General features: G+C 45.0%; 1 protein-coding gene across 1 annotated transcript in view; it reads left to right on the top strand.

Moving 5' to 3' along the window:
* The window catches only part of bnc2 (basonuclin 2), an 87,714-nt gene that overhangs the window by 32,032 nt on the left and 37,658 nt on the right, over positions 1-18,024 (top strand). Inside the window, exons 3-4 of the mRNA XM_034545444.1 lie at positions 16,204-16,306; positions 17,613-17,848. Coding sequence (XP_034401335.1) covers positions 16,204-16,306; positions 17,613-17,848 — 339 coding nt within the window. The remainder of the gene's footprint in view (positions 1-16,203; positions 16,307-17,612; positions 17,849-18,024) is intronic.

Here is an 18,024-nt window from a genome sequence, read left to right as displayed (position 1 = left end):
TCTCAGTGGATGCATAATGGATCTTGCTACATAAAACGATTACGTGCCACTTGAGATAATGACAGATTGGGCTAAAAGGAGCTACTTTACCCACTTAGTCAACCCTCTTTGGGGGTATCAGGCCATTTGTGTCTGTGGTGAAAAGTGACGTGCCAGTGAGGCCTGCAGGGCCCTCAGCCTCCCTCGGTGCCAGAGGGCATAAAGCCAAGCGAATGCCCTGCCTGACACATTATAAACTTAGGGACAGGTGACCAAAGCGAAGCACGGCATTCCTTGCGTTCCACACAAGTTTGCGACTAATGACATGCCAACATGTCATTTTCGCCTCTCGTAAATCCTACAGGGGAAACCAAAAAAACAGGTCAAAACTCTCACTGGTGTCAACAGGTACAATGAATAGAGGGAGCACCAAGGTTGGACATATTGACAATATATTGGCTACTGTTTTTCTCTTCGAGCTTAGCTCAGAGAGAGCTTCATTGTACTCATTTCAACAGGAAATTTGAAGCGTTCTCAACGGCTACAAAATATAGTGTTGAGTGCAAATGCCAGTAGACTATACAGCGACTCCCACGTCACAGTTTCGTCACAGTCTGCCTGCAAAATCCCAAAAAAGAAAAGGCCAGGTTGATTTGAAGTTACAGATTCTAATCCAGGATGAAGAAGATTATATGGGACCAGAACTGGCACTGTTTTAATAGTAAGACACAATGTGTATTCCATGATATTGGGTGTGAGAAGGAACACCTATTTTTTTATTTAAAGTGTATTGTTGCCAATAAATACCTATACAGAGGCAGCAGACTTTAAAATAGAGAGTAAGGAAGAGAAACAAATGAAAAGACTAAGAGATTGGTGTTTGAAAAAATAATTGCCTCAGCACGCACCATAACTGCATTGCTTTTCATCTCCATCCTTGCTTGTCTCTTTTTTTTTGGGCCCTGGTCTTGTATTTATCCCACGTATTCCCCACTGCCCATGACATACTGGAAATGCCTGGTTAAGTGCTGTTCTGACATTAGCTGAGTGTAGTCACAGCATTTGGCCTGGGGACAAATGCTAGAAAAGCCCTATAAATATGGATGCCACCCACCCCTCCTCTTTTCTTCCGCTTTCTCCGGGCTCCCCGGTGAGTTTGCATGTGTCTGTGTGGCACGCCGTTTGCTCTGTCACACCATGTCCCCACTGTTTGTTTACTCACACTGACAGAGATACCCTCGCTTTCCCGTTGGTGCTCACCACCTACGCCTGCTAAACAAGTGCCAAAGAGCTCGCAAATGATCCAGCCCCTCCTGTAAATAATGCATCTGCCAATGCGAGGCAGCTAGCTACCTAGCGCCCCGGCCCCAGCTGTCTGAACTATTTCATAGGCTGGTGAATCCGTTAGCCTCCGCGTCACTCTTCGCTTGCCCGCGTGCACATGTGCGTTAGCGAGTGTCGTTGTCGCCTGCTGTTGCGTCGCAGAACATCACACCCAGAGAGCTTCGCGCTGCATGAAAATGATGCCAACCGGGGCCAGGCGTCGTCCTCTGTGCCCACCTTTGCCCCCGGTGCTGTGGCGGCCATGTGGCTGCCCGGGGCTGCACTGATGCCAGCGCGTTCGGAGCTGCAGGAAGGGTCCCCGTGGGGAGGAAGTGGGCCATTAGTACAGTCCTTGCCCCGGCGTTTTACTCCACTTCAGTACACATCACAGAGGGCCGCCCTCTCACTAACTAGCTAACACATGCTAATTAGTCTGGCGACAGAGCCAGTTCCCTCCTTGCTTTGGGAGCATATGTGTAGCTTCAGAGCAAAAGCTGGCTGCTGCTTCGTTAATTTTTATTTTGTATAACTTTATTGCAGCTCAAATATACTAGGAATGTAGGACAGACGCTTTGAGTTTTAGAGTCGCCTGAACAATATGATTGATGGGGAAAATACAAGGGTCAGGGTTCAGTCTTATCTTAAAACTGGTGTGGGTAACTGACAACTCACTGCTTCAATCAGGCCTCTCAGCTAAATGAACTGCTGTGCTTTCTCACTTTCATTACCTTCCAGATTAGTGTGGTCGTGCCGTCTGCTCTCCAACCAGCTCGCCTCAATCCTGCAACGTCTTCATTTTCTGGAAACAAGAACAACCACAGCCTTAATGAAACTTAATGATGATAGTCATAACACAACAATAATCCAGTGGTCTGGAAAATGAATCAATGCGTCTTCTCTCCTTCCCCCAATGACCTGTGAAAACAAAGCAATAAAAAGGCGGCGTGTGTTTATTTTGGCCAAAGCAACAGGCTGATAAGAGCGTCTGGCTGATTAGCGCACCACACAAAGCTAATGTCACCACGCGAGGTAAAGGTGCGTGCATGTGCATTTCAGAAACTTTCCTCTCGATGGTCTGCGTGACAATTTTCATTTCTCATCCACTCTACTTATCTGTGGGTTGGATGATCATTTCCGGTTTCATGTCCATACACGTTCTTGTTTCTGTAACTGTAGTCAGTGGGGGGTAGTTTGTCATCCCAGTAGTACAATGATGAACACATGTTGTTTTCCTTGTCCTCTGTGAAGTGGCTGACCGGTTGAGCTTTCGTTTTAGCACGCCTCTTGTCTCTGGGTCGCCGTCTGATTCCTCCCAGACTTTGGCCCTTCACCGCAAATCACTGCGGTGTGTTGTGTACAGCTTCACATGTGGACCCACATGTGGCCCTAAAATGGCAGAAAAACACCGGCCTACAGATTGATCTTTCCCTTTTTTCCAGTAAGAAATACAAATCCAATGCATCTTTTTTTTAAACAAGCTTGTGATTACCACAATTACTTTACAGTTGATGTTGTTTGAGTGACCACTTTCATTTTGTAAGAAGGAAAAATATATCGTCACGTGTCAGTGGATGCGTAAAAGCACACCGGCACACTCGTTTTAGCAGTTTTGATCAGCAGCAGTAACCATTTTTGCCACCCCATGCTTGAGCATAGTATCTGCATCTTGCCACTAGAAATAAGGGCCAGTCAGTACATCATTTACATCAGTGGAAATCATGATATGTACATCTGATACATAAACACACAGAGGAAAAGACCATGTTTACACCGTTCTCCGGGGTCCAAACCAAACACATCATATGAATATTGTAGTAGGACACCCAGAGTTTTTTTTTATTCTCAGAATTAAAATGATCCAACAAGCCCTGTAATAAATGTATTTCTTATTCCCTGACCAGATCATACGAATACCTAAACACACAACACATTTCACATGACAACATGGGAGATCAGTGTCAGGTGGATTACATTGAATCATGGGGTGATGGGTCTTTTTTTCCTGCTTGCTGAAGAGCCTGGTGTCCTGATTAAAAATTTCAGCTCTACTGCCTTTCTAATTAATTAGCGAGGCCACTCAGAGGAGCGCTGTGGACCAATTAGTCTCTAGCAAGCCGATGATGCCTATCGCTACAGCATCACTGTACAGCTGTCGCTCCCCGCTCCGAGGACGGCTGGGGATTGACCCTCAGGTGCTCGCACAGGTTCAAACAGCAGTGTGCGTGCATGCATACCACATCAGATGAATGCATTCATTCACACAGTGTAATAATGATAGAAATAAAAAATAACAGAGGAGATAAACAAAATATACATGTATTGATACACTCATGAACACAAGATCACAATCATAAAATTAGCTGATTATTGTCAATCAACAGAAAATTCATCTGTGGAAATGTGGGTAATTTATCAACTGAAAATACATGTTGAGCTATATATAAACAAGTGAATTTGGTTTAAGCTACAGTAGCTGACCTTGTGAGCTGCATGGCTTTGACAAAAGGACAAAAGTCACTTGAAGACACTGAAGTGGCACCTCTTGCATCCTGATGGAACAAGAACAAAAGCGTATGAAATAAGGAGGACCTGTATCCGTTTCTCAGGTCTTGATGATGAGGAATTCATCCTGCATGCGGACCACAGGGCTGGGCGGGGAGGTGTCTGCATTTCTTTAGGGGGGGGGGGGGGGGGGGGGGGGGCGGGGCAGAGTTTGCTGACTTTGTGAGAACGGACTACTTATAAGACCGAGGAAGCTCATTTCCACTTCAAGGGGTCGTCTGGAACATGGCATCAGCAGGCCTCTCTGTTAGCTCTTGCCCGCCACGCACTTGCACGTGTATGTGTGTACTAGCGTATGTGTGTACTAGCGTATGTGTGTACTAGCGTATGTGTGTACTAGCGTATGTGTGTACTAATGCATGTGCGTGCCCTTGCACAAACACACACACACACACACACACACACACACATCATCTGATCGTCTCACATTCTCATAATGTCTCCCCATCGCCTCCTCTCCGAAAGTCTAATGTTTATTCGTACTTGACGAAAATGCGCTGATACAGTTTTTCTTCAAGACTGAAAAACAGCCAAAAGCAAAAAAAAAAAATGGAACTTCAAAGCCCCCAATGGTTAATGAACACATCACATACACTTCACACACACAAACAACCGGCATAACGTCTTGCAAAAAATGCACTTTCTCTTATAAGTTTTATTATAAAATGGAGCGTGGATTGGCATAAGAAAATGTGTGTGTGTGTGTGTGTGTGTGTGTGTGTGTGTGTGTGTGTTTGCACAACGTAGACACACACTAACACGAGTCACTTTGCAAGCACAAACAGTCAATACTGTAGTGGCTGATTAGTATGAGAAGAGGGAATGAATATTGGAGAAGGGCTCTCTAGAGCCACCCATGAAACATGGAGAGGATGTCAAAGCATTTTGTTCCCATTTCGTTCATTAGATCTAACTCAGGCTAGTTGGACGCTGAGAGTGTTTCCAAGTGCATTCACACACACACACACACACAAACACACACACACACACACACACACACACACACACACACACACACACACACACACACAAAAAAAACCCTGTTGGAAACAGTTGTAGTTATTAGATCGGCGTTGTGTCTGACATTTTGTCGAGATAAGTAATTAATTTTGCCTTTCTATTGGGAAAGTCCAAAGAGCCCAATTAACATGGCTAATATTGCTGCATCGTGGAAAAAACAACCTTTTTTTTTTTTAAATACAGAGGGAATATTCAAATGACTTGCCTTCATTATTCAAATGTATAAGCAAAGTCATCACTGGGGAAAGAGACAAGATGGGATTCACACTCGCAGGAGGAAGAAAATGATAATCAATCTTTTATTTCTGCAAAGCAATCAAATAAACAGCATATGTGATTTTCCTTTATCTTGGTTGTATTCGTGTCATCGGAAATCTGAGGGTTTCTTTCAATTATTATCATTGTTTTTCACAAGGAATTCAGAGGATTTTTTTTGTTTGTATTGACTAAGTGCCATGTTGCAGTGATAATTGTTAATTATTCAATTTAAAATATAACAGATTTGGATATCTTCACGGCATGTTCACATGAGCCTAGAAGCAGTTTAGTATTGGTAATGAAATTATACAGTAAGTCAAGTCTTTGGTGAAAAAGGATCTTTGACTTTTACAGTTGGTCCAGTACACATGCTCAAATGAGAAGGCCGGGCCAAGACTCACTCAGTGGCCAAATCCTACGGCTTTGTAAGCAACATGCTGCAGAAATGGAATCAAACAAATAATATTCTTAATTTAGAGAGTGAAACTTAAAAGGTCAGAGGCAGGAGTGAGGGACGTTTTATAGTTTACTTGAAATCTGTTTTTATAGATTGCTATTGTGGTACTGTGTTTTCTATTTTCACGGCTCGTTGGGGTATTTGTTTTCTAGTGAACTCGGGGGCCCCACTACTGCAAGGCCCAGGCTCTTGGCTCCACTCTCCCACTCGTATAGCTATAACAAAGTCAATATTACAAAGAGGTAACACATGTCGAGGTATGCTTCAGGCCTGCCCTGGTGCTGTGATCCTGGATTGGGACACACACACACACACACACACACACGTGAAGCACGGACACACACACACACACACACACACACGTGAAGCACGGACACACACACACACACACACACACACACACGCACTGTAAAAGAATGCATGCCTTCAAAAGTAGGCTTCCTTCGTCCATGAAGAAAAAATGTATGCCACTTTTTTCATCTCTTTGCAAATTTGTTCTCTGGTTGAAAGCTGGTATTTTGGCTTTCACACATGTGAAATTGTTCATGTGTGTGTGTGTGTGTGTGTGGGAGTGTGTGTGAACTTCCTACACAGTGTTATGTGTGAGCGAAAAGTACTCGGTTGGTGTCTGCGCGTCCACATACATTTGGAGTGTGTGTGTGTGTGTGTGTGTGTGTGTGTGAGGGCCAGTTTGTTTTGTTTTTCCCTTACTTCAGCACATCTGAGAGAGCTTTTCTGGAACTCCTGAGCCCTGTCCAAACAAAGATGGCCGAATGTGAGGGATGGAGGGGAGGTGGATCAGGGTGTGCGTGCGTGTGTCTGTGTGTGTGTGTGTGTGTGTGTGTGTGTGTGTGTGTGTGTGTATGTGTGTTTGTGATTTTTCAAGTAATCCGGGACCAGAAGGGCCTTGCAAAAAACCAAAAGGAGGGCGGGAGGGAGGGAGAAAACCGAGCCCCTGAGAAAGGCAGCTGGAAACACGGAGACTTGCGGTCTTTCTCCCCCTCATCCCCCACCTCTCTCTCCCTGGTCCAGCTGCACTCAGATGTGTCTGCCTGGCCCCCCCTCCCAAATACCCCACCACCCACCCACCCCTGCGCTCCCAAGCTCAATGCCACTGCCAAGGAGGGAGAGAAAGAGGGAGAGTGTCGCAGCTGGTAATACTTACTGGCCATTTTGCCGCGGTAGAGGCATGAGATTCATTAGGCCAGGGCCCGCGTGTTATGTGCTGAGTACCGGCCGTGTTATTGTTAGGATGTGGTAAAATTATAAATATGGAGGGGTGAGGGGGATTTGGGGGTGCAGGAATCTAAGTGGAAGGGCTGGAGAGGAGCGAGAGAGAGCGAGGTGGTGGTGGCGGAGGTTCAGTGTGTGGGGGGATGGGGGGCAGAGGAGAAACATGCCAGTCATTAAATCCTCTGCCACAGTCTTGTTTCTCATGATTGGGTGGCGATAAAAAAAGTCTGTCACAATTTGTCAAAGTTAATGACTCAATGGCACACCAGCACGCACCCGCTGGAAGACACGCTAACATATGTCGAATTAGTCAATAGCTTTATAATTGAAGAAATAAGGATTCCGGCTTTAGCCAAATGAAGCGGACTTAGAGGGCCCTGAGAGGGAACTTGCAATTTGGTCAGGTCGATTGCAGAATGGCAATCACCGAGGCTTAGTTAGCACTTCTTTCCTCACGCAACTGTACGTTTCTTTCTTTCTTTTGCTTTCTTTCTTTCTTTCCTCCCTCCCTCCCACTTACATGAGCTGCTCTGTGTCTTCTTTGTGACCTGAGACTCTGGAACAGCGTCTGCCTCCACTTCAGCTCCTCTATCTGTGAACTTTGTAAGACTGATAAAGACACTCAGATGGACTCCTTTGGTCCCCCTCCTTCTCTCATTGTCCCACCACACACACACACACACACACACACACACACACACACACACACACACACACACACACACACACACACACACACACCAAAGACACTCCTCACTACTCTCCCTCATTGCGTGGCTTTGGGAGTGACACACTTGTCATTGCAGTAATGTAGCCATTGGTTAACCGTCTCTCTTCCTCTCCCTCCCCTCTCCTCTCCGTCCGTATCTCCGTCTTGTGTCCTATCTTTCTGTGTCATTTGCCGACTGACACTGTAAATACTAATAAAAGTTTAAGCTGTTTTCTTGGAGTGTTGTTTGGCGTTAACTACAAAACTGAATCAGGAGTCTTCTAACTATGCTGGCTGAGGTAAATGACTGCACACATCTGTAAATAACAACAATCTGGGCATTGATTTTTCTTTGTGGCATATTCTATAATGTCGGTGGATGTAGCACTTGGTTGCAAATAATGTGACGAGAGCAATTATCTCGGTTCAGCATAGATATACATAGTTTAGTACTTCTGCAGCTGTTGGATTTGCAGGCCCAGGTGTTTACAAGTAAACCACCATGCCGACACACTGTTTGAACAAAACTCTGAGGAAAGAAACAAATATTATTGCCCAGTCGTGTGTCTTGAAAACCAGCCAATATGTCTACAGTAGTGTTCGGTTTAGTTGAAAAAACACATATACATAATTTGTAGATTGCTTACACACAATTAGTGCAGCCGTTGTTACATTAAAAATGGTCAAAGAAAATAAAGAGCTATTGGCAAGATTACATCTAGGAACTCTTCCAAGAATTATCTGGCTGCTAGCTAGTTTGAGTAGGGGAATTCACTGAGCATGTGTATGTGTGTGTGTGTGCACGATTGCATGAGAGGGAATGTGGGAGAGTGTGTGGGCGTTTGTATGTGTGTAGTTCAGGAGGTAGAGTCCCACCCCGTAGACTAGTGTGATAACTAAATGTCAATTTGAGGGAGTCTCAGCAGTGCTGGCCTCCTGTCGTCACGCTGCTTTCAAGTCTGCACCGTTTGTGTGCGTGTGCATGCGTGTGTGCGTGCGTGTGTGTGTGTGTGTGAGTGTGTGTGTGGTGTGTGTACCGTCGCCCACGCCAACCAATGATCGCCATGGAGATGTCCCCTCGCAGAGAGGGGTCGGCAATATGTCTGGGTTCTGACTAATACTTTCTGTTTGTGTTCGGGTGTAGATGGGAAGGGAAGTAAAGAGCAGAAGCTGTTGGTCATCTTCTCTCCCCTCTCTCTATTTCAACCAGACCAACCCCCTCCACCACTCCTTCCATTTTTCTTCTGTCCCCTTCCCTTTTACTCCCTTTTTCCTCTCTCAAGCATGTGTCTGGTCGCACTGTGTGGTCATGTCACTCCCTCAAGTCTCCAGGCAGAAAATAAACATGCTGGTCCTCAGTGAGATATTTGCATTCAGCGGGGGCGATCAGTGGGCCAGCGAGTGCAGGTGTCAAGTCGGTCAGGGAGTTGTCCTTATCTGGCAGAGGTCGCTCCTTCTGATAGGCTGAAGGTCAGAGCAGATCTAGGATGCATTGACGACAACAGCCTCTTTCATTTTTGTTCCTTCTTTCCTGTCCACACAATGGCCAGTGATAAGGAAGCGTGAAATCTGGCTTTTTTGTTTTACTTCCTTGCCAAAGCATTTAGGGGGACATTTTAATTAAGTGACATTTGGAATATGTATTCATTGTGGAAGTAATATACAAAGCAAACATATTTGGTTGCAGTCGCTCAATAATATGTCCTGACATATGTGCTGAACAGGCCATCCAGAGTTGAAAAATAAACTTTAAAACCCTCTCCGGTAAACAAACTATAAACCTCAAACATATCTTCGGAATTGTACTGCCCTCTGTTATTTACTCTGTCGACATATACGTTGACATCGATATAAAACGCCATTGATATTGGTCAGGCAGTATAGATCAGTTGGATATTAGGTTGAACTGTAACACTAACATAGAGTTCAGTTTATCATGTAAAATGTGTATACAAACTTTCAATTAGTTAACCTTTACTTCCCCTCATGAGCTTTCCTCTGCCTCCCCCACCTTTGCTACAGCACCTCTTCCCCACCTTTCCGATACAGCAGCTTGCCTGACCCCCTCCTTCTCAAACCTCCCCCCACTGCTCCCCTTGCTATCTCACTTCTCTTCCTTTTCGCCAACTTTCCCTTCTTTCTCTCTCTTTCTCTCCCTCCATCCTCCTCCCTGCCTCCCCAAGCACCCTTCTTTGAACCTGGCCTCGTGTCTGTGGACCCAGAGGTCTGTCACTGGGCAGATGGTTTGATCTCTGGCTGGGGAAATGCTTTGAGGAGAGCTGAGAGGGGCCAGGGGCCTGGACTGGGGGCCTCCGCCTGGACCCGCTGTCTTCACAAAAGATGGGAGAAACTGCTGCTCCCTTGATGCTTGGGTATTTGAACTGACAGTGTAGTCCAGTGTTAGCAGTGAGGTGCAGCGCTCCATCTATACAGGCTGCACTGACTGAGAGCATGGCATATGATAGCGAGATCACTGGGATATGTTTCTGTCCAGTATTGGAACATTATTCCCCTTCTCCTTCTCGGTTTCACAATATCAAAACCAGCTGGGTCCTTTTACCGTCCACTTCATAAACAAGCATGACTGTCCTGAAGTACACGCACAGCTATTCATCATGTGAGTGAGTCAGACGGAGAGTTGATCTGATTTGAAATGTTTCGGGGTGATTCTGTGACCGAGTCAATCCACACAGAAACGGGCAGGAATGTTGGAAGCAGAAATGTTGCCGGTTGGATTGTGCAGTAATAAGATGGGTGTTGTGCCTGTGTATGTGAGTGGGGAGCTTGAGTCACATCTGACGGCTGACAAACATAAAACGACAGGACTGGACCCCAAATTTGAAAGTGGACGTCATCTGGAATGACAGATATCATCACCACTCACAGTCCAGTTGTTTGGATTGTCCAGTTATGAACTTCAGATTTATGTTCCCGATTAGTGATTCTTATCAATGACGGCTGTATTGCAATTTCATTACGAGCAGGCAGCAATCCCACATGTTGCGTGTGCTCACGGAAAGGTAGAAGAAAGGGTTTGATGTGTCAGATGGCATCACAAACAGGCTGAGGTCCAGAGTCCTGCCAAACTGGGACTTTATCTCTCAACAGTAATCTTGTAATCTATTACATTTCAACCAGACTTGTTATTTTTGTATTACTTCTTCCCAAATGAGTAGTTAGGAACCTTTATTCTTTGGATCAGCAGGACCTAACATGGCTACATCAAGAGCAAACCGTGTTGCATTAATAGCAGGTGAAGCGCAACACAATCTGAGAGGCACTGCCAAACATCTGAAACTTGTTTTTCTTAGACACAACATGTTCACAGATTAATTTTATCATTCCGTAGTCTTTGTTTATTTGTCCATGCTCACTTCATTTCCAAACTTCATTTTCAAATTTGGCTCTTTTCAATGTTAGTCTACGTAATTCACAGTAAGTTACTAACATGCCTTTAAATAGCGCTAAATCCAAACATTGTAATAGCTCTTTATGTTTAATGAGATTTGAGGCGCATTGCTGATTGACAAAGAATGTCAAAATCTGTCAAGTGACAAAGAGTATTAATTAAGGGTGCGTGCAAACAACCGACATGGCTGCGTCCATTTGTTTGGCTTAGAGACAGGGGAAAGAAAGGAAGAAAAGAGAGGGGTCCCAGGTCTCCACATGAATACATGAAAACACATGCTTCTCTTCTCCTTCTGTAATCCACCGGGGACTCACGCCCCATTTGGTTTCCATTAGCATAGCTCTGGTCGCTCTGCCCCGTGTCAAAGCCCAGATGCACAGCTGCACAGAGGACAGGGACCTCTGGCTCCGTGACTGCCAGCCGCCAGGCTGAAAAACCAGAACTGACACGGAGGACGGGCCTCACACTGTGGGGATTTCAGAGGGAAGACGCTCGTCTTCCCTGTCGACTACAGTACAGTACAACAGTTTTACACTGAAGGCAGTGCACAAGTGATTAATCGTTGTTTATTCTGTCGCACTTTGTGAGGCGAGAAAGCTCCGCTTCAAGTCAAATCCACTGTATGAAATCAAACAAGCAAAAATTAGCCACGGCATGAAGTATTTGCTCCCCTGTATTTTGTGGCGTGCTGTGTCTGACTACAAAGACTTTCTTTACTCGCCGTGTTTTATTTGTCACCTGTTTCCAATATGGACATCGTGAAGTCCTGATCTATCTGATGGAGCCAGAGCCTTGTTTTATGACACGCAAAGCTGCTGTGCCTCTTTTCTATACACACGTTGGCTGCACATTTCTGGCAGGAAATTGACGGCATTTCAGCAGCTAACTCATGGATGAGATAATATCTTGTGGGTGGGAGAGAGGACAAGATGCTCCCAGTGTTTTACAGTGACCCTAAGCAGAAACAAATTTAAATCCGAAGCTGCTGCTGCAAAGACACACACACACATGCGCATGCACACACGGGGTTTTCATTTAAATCTCGGGCTTTGCTTAACTCACCAAACAAGAGATGTGGTCTGTGGCTGTGTGTTGAACATGGTAAAGGTTTCAATTAAAGTAGGAGGAACAATACCCGACCAGCATCTAGCAGCTGTCTGGGTTGGCTTCTCCACTGTACGCTGTCAAGGGAGGATACAGAAAGGCTGAAAAAGACTAGTGGTGTTTTAGTGGTGTTTTCGGTGGCATAATGTTACAACGTCAACTTTAAAGTATGACACAGGGTAGTAAAACAGTTGTACAGGATAGTAGTGATATGGTTTCATAGTCTCTGTCTTTGTTGACCTCTACATATGCTGCTCGGGACTCATTTGCATGCATCGTCTGTTTAAAATCCTTATTGGACCCGACTATAGGAGTCCAGGCTGAACCCATCTTGTTCTGCAGCTCCTCTTTCCTGCAGTTCTTCAGTCCATCTGTCCCACTAACAGTTTTTTAATTGAGAGTCCTCCCCAGTCTGATGCTGGCCATTGCTGACTGTCAGTGTTTATACAATTGGGCTGGGACAGGGACCGCGAGCCAAGCAAAACATCCATGAAACATCAAGCCTCCAGCTAAACAAAATCCAGCAGTGAAACACACACACTTGAGCCAGATAAGGGCCGAAACTGATGCTTTCTGAACGCAGCTAGGTTAAGCTGTTGACCATATCGGTAACACGGCAGCTGTGGGAGAGTGTGTTGACTGTTGTCTGGGTCTAATTGCTACAGCATTGTGGGATTTTTCTCCACTCGCTGACAGCTTTCCCTTTTCGAGCTGCTCATTTTTCTAGTGATTTACAAAGTCAAACACACTCGTTCACACACATCCCTCTGTCCTTTCCCTCGCCGTCGTCCTCTTTTGTTGTGAGCCAAAGAGGAAACCCTGGCGAGACGCTAGCACAGTGACTAATGCTGTGTATCTGGCCGGGCCTCAGATAGCACAGCCTCCTCCCCTGCCTGCTGTGACAAATATGTGCGAGTGTAGCGGTGGGATCCGGGCCCAAGCATGTCCCTGACCCGGCCCAGGACAGACACAGGTTAAACCACGGCCAAATGCAGCCCAGATCCAAGCTGGCAACAGAAGCAGAGTTTTTTGAGTACGTGAGAATCATTTATGATTCTGTCTTACTCGTTTCCTCTGACAAGCCACACACGCAGGCAAACTCACATCCTTGAAGATGTTGCTTTTGATGGCCTTCTTTGACACATCCATCAGCTGCCTCTCTTTAAAAAAAAAAAAAACACGTCTGTAATCAGTCTGTAATCTTTCATCTTATTGCGTATGATCAATTCTGATGCCGTCATATCACAAACATCTCCTGTGTTGCGCTTCTCTTCTCAAGTTCCCCAACTGAACATGGAACATTGCACGAATGAATCCCAAGAACATAACAGGCACAGTACGTCCTCTCCTTTCCTTTTCCTCCCGTCAGTGCCTCCTCAGTTGAGGGGGCTTGCTGCTTTAATGCTCCTTAATGCTGCTGTCTGCTTAATGGGCCAGATATGAGAGGTGATGCTCGCCAGCGTAATAAGTCAGTGATTAGAGGGCGCCTTGTCACAGCAGCAGCCCCGCAGACAGTGGCACGCTCTAATTGCCGTATTAGACGCCCCTTAACTATCTTGTCAGCTGTCAGACCCCGACTCATAAACAGCAGAGGTGCATTTGATATTTCCAATTGTTTATTTCCATCTGCTGCACAGAGAAGTAATTAGAAAGGGGTTGTGTTGGGTGATATCGCCGGGCTAAATTTAGGTTCTCTATATGAGAGTTTGCTAAATCGTTATACAAGAAGAGTTATATAAAGGGGAAATTCTTCTGAGGCATAATGTCTGACGTGGAATCGCACAAACAACCTTTAAGGTCAAACAAGTGGACAATAGTGGCCCGTGTGAGACATGATTTCTGTTCCTGCTCTATGAACTCAATGATAATGTTTATTGCATTTCCCAGAGCCGAAAGTGAAGTCTTCATATATTGCACATGTTGTCGGACCGACAGTCTAATAGTAACTATTTACATTTTCGCTGAGAAAGATTATCAAAATTGTTGGCGATTAAGTTTCCATCAGTCAACTAATAAAAATGAATCGACATGCATTTGAAAGTGAAGAACAGTATAATAACAAATCTTTCTGAGTCAAATTCTGTATCTGAAAGGTCACGGGGTCGACCCATCCCCGGCCAATGGATGTCTGCTACATAAGTGTCCTTGAGTTGAACGCTGAACTCACTTATTGCACGTTGCTCTGGATAAGAACGTCAGCTCAGGACATAATTTATGTACACTCAAACTGACACATGGTGTGTAATCCTCACACACGGTGAGGATTGCCGTGCCTGCACCTGGAGAGCTTAAAAATGGTGTAAAGTCAAATAATCTCAGCCCGTGTCAAACGGTGAGGTGACATGGTTAGAAGTGGGGTTATTTTGTGTTTAATCTTGGATTAGCCCATGTTCACTTTGACACCTCCAGTTACTAATCTGGTTTACGACACTTTAGGGCGCGCAAGAGGGAGGGGGGGATTCTGATAAATGTTATGGTCCCTTAGTAGATTATCAGTGAGCTGAGCTTTATATCCTGAATTACAGGATATTGGTCTAATCCACAGAGTTGGTAACATCATTTCCTCCCGCTGAACACCAGAACGTGCTCTTGGTTCAATACAGATGCACATAAGGAAAGAGCACAAATATTCTGTCCCCTGTAATCGTGCATTGACGTCGGCCGTGTGACTGAAAGGAGGATCTATCTATCTGTGCTGCGGATCCTTTTCTATCTGGAAGTGCTGATCGACTGTTTCAGACATTGTGAAATATAGGTTTGCTGGCGCAGACATGGACTCCAACCTACGACCCTTTGTGTCACGTCTGTGTCACATTATTGTCACACTGTTGCCTTATAATAATACCCGTGGGACAATATGTGATAGCATATTTAGGGCAGATTGTAAATTCATAAAGATCCATGCTCTGATAAGTAGCTTTGGTGTGAGGGCCTTCCCGTTTTGAAGTGACAAGTTTGCTCAGGACTGGATTATTCAAAAGAAATTAGTCCCAAAAAATAGGCAACCACTCACAGTAGTCCCCTGTACACTACACCCAACCTCCTTTCATAACAAAATGTTCCTGTCATTTTTGTGATTACAGATTTCTTTATTTTTTGCCTAAAGAACTAACACCCCTAAGTCATTCGCCACTGACTCCACACCATATGTACCAAATGTACAATACATGATCCTTTTTTTGTGTGCAATTGCTGTTTTTTAAATATTAAGCTATTAACTACAGACTTACATTACAAGGAAATACTGTATTTGATTTAAAAAAAAGAGATATGTGTTTTAAGAGGGAAACGGGGCCAATGTTTTTTTATCCATAAGCACGGTTTGTCCTCCTACATCTGCAGATTCCTTTTGAGGCAGTTTAGGTTGCAGGAGTGTCACTATCTTTATCCATCAATTCATTGTGATCATATACAAAAAAATGTCTGATAAACAGAGGGGCTGCCAGTGCTTATTTTAGATTCATGTTTCTAAATCCTTTTTTTCTCTTTTGACTCCTTTTATTCTGTCTTCTTGTTCCTCCATGTCAGTGAGAAGTTTACAGCTTGCAGCTGCTGCACTTGTGATGATAGAGCTGTATTCATTTGTGTGCATTTCTGTCTACATCGTACATGTTCTCCCCGCTGTACAACCTCTTTATTGTTTGAAGAATGTGAAACATCTTACCGGATCAAATGACCTCGCTGAAAAATGCACCTGGATTTCTGTTGGAGTTTTTAACAGCCATTGATGAAGGCCGAGGCAGACGATGCATTGTGCTGTACTGAGTTGCCCTCGTCAAGTCTGGACACTTAACCTCTCACTACTAAAAGCTTCCCGGGGTCAGACTAAGTGCAGCTCCAGTGTTGAGTAATGGAGCCTCAGTCAAAACAAGTTACATTTCTGTGTTTTCAGGAAAGGAAGTCCTTTGTCGGTTCTCATGAACTCTGGGAGATTACAGTATGGAGCGGCATAGTCATCGTAGTCGGGATATTGTCGGGTGGTTTGATGGCTGCAACTGCAGATATGCATTTTTAAGGAAGAGTTTGGCGGAGTGATATTTTTTCCCTGTGCTTTTTTGTTGTATTTATGACTGCGGGCTGATAACTGTCCTGTCTTTATCATCTCGAGCTGTGATTGATGGGGATGTGTCTCTGTTTCTGTCTCTGCAGGCCATTCGCTGCACACTGGTGAACTGCACATGTGAGTGTTTCCAGCCAGGGAAGATTCACCTACGGACATGTGACCAGTGCAAACATGGCTGGGTAGCTCACGGTGAGTCAACTCTTTGTTATGGTGGCAGGTTCATCTGAATATGGTTTCAATAAAAATGAAAAATAAATATACCACCTCTTGCTTCTCTCGGTCTGTGGTCGTGAACGTACTAAAATTCATTTTCCTTAGTAGAAGAAACTTTGATTTCATTGCTTTGTTTTTGCACCTCTTTTTGCAAAAACAACAACAACAACAACAACAAAAGAAAAGAAGACAACCAAAAGACAGATAAAGAAGCGAGAGACCACACCTCATGAGTTTTTCATGCGGGTGTAAGAAAAAAGGGAGAGGAGGCAAGAAAGTACAAAGAGAAGGGGGAGGGGGAAAAAAGAAAACACCTGTTTGGCTTGCGTCTGCCACAAGAGCGAGCCATGGGCCCTTCAGCGGATCGCACAAGACCCCATTGACTATTTTTTAATCTCTCCCTCTGAACTGTCAGGCGCCCATCTCTCCTCTCCCCCACTTTTCATTTCATGTCGGCATTGGCAGGGACTCTGACAAGTAGTTCTTCATTTTTTATTATGTTCGTGTCTGGCTGCGCTGTGTTGTCAGGCAAAGCACTCGTCAGCAGGAAAAGCCCGTCCCAGGATCAGAGAGAGACCCAACCAGGTGTCACCCAGACAGACAGAGAAAGGGGGGGGGGAGGCGAGAGGTATGAGGGAAGGAGAGAGGGAGGGATTGAAACAGAGAAAAAGAAAGAGAGATTCGACCAGGTGTCGCACAGACAGCCAGAGAGGAGAAAGAGGTGACTGAGGTTGCAATAGAGGGGGCAATAACAAAACCCGACAAGGACTCACGATCAAGCTTTTTTGTAAACCTTTGACTTTACTGTGCCCCCACCCACCACTTCTGAAACCAAACCTACACGCTTGAATTCATAGTACATAAACCATTTGAGCAGAATAAATACATAGGATCAAATAAGTGAGGCAACAAGAAATGCAACTCCAGCCACAAACAGAGAGGATTAAGATTGACAACAGTTTGGTTGTAATGGAGGTTGGGGTCGAGATGGAGACAGAAGAAGTGAATAAAAGGGAGCTTTAAGAAAAGCATGAATGTGAAAGAGAAAGAGATTAGATTAAATAAAAAGAATGGCAGATAATTACATTAATGTCATGTGCTTTTATCTGATTGATATCTTCTTATCAGCTAGTGCTGACCGCGCAGTATCCTCCAAAGGAGGATTTGAGATGAGAAGGAAACGTGATAGTCATTGACCGAGCCTGTCTGCCTATGTGAGTGTGTGAGCGTGTGGTGTGCATTTTCTCTTGTTTCTCATCTTGTCACCCGGTGATTCACGCAGCTCTGGACAAGCTCAGCACCCAGCACCTCTACCACCCGACCCAGGTGGAGATCGTTCAGTCCAACGTGGTGTTCGACATCAGCAGCCTGATGCTGTACGGCACCCAAGCCGTACCCGTCAGGCTCAAGATCCTTCTCGATCGCCTCTTCTCCGTGCTGAAGCAGGAGGAGGTGCTACACATCCTGCACGGCCTGGGCTGGACCCTCCGAGACTACGTCAGGGGCTACATACTGCAGGTCAGTGACCAGCAACGAACACATGCAAAGCATCATATAGGGTTAGTTTATATGTCAAGGCCAAATATTAGCGGCACTTACTCTATACTTGCTCAAATGCGTCCCTGCCCATGCTTTTATTTGCTGCCCATTTGCAATGTTTTTTCAAAGTGGGAATAATGTACACAGTGATCCAC

Source organism: Cyclopterus lumpus, chromosome 1 (genome assembly GCF_009769545.1).
Source record: "Cyclopterus lumpus isolate fCycLum1 chromosome 1, fCycLum1.pri, whole genome shotgun sequence".
Lineage (NCBI taxonomy): Eukaryota > Metazoa > Chordata > Actinopteri > Perciformes > Cyclopteridae > Cyclopterus > Cyclopterus lumpus.
Note: the sequence above shows the minus strand (reverse complement) of the source record. Positions and strands in the feature narration are given on the sequence as shown.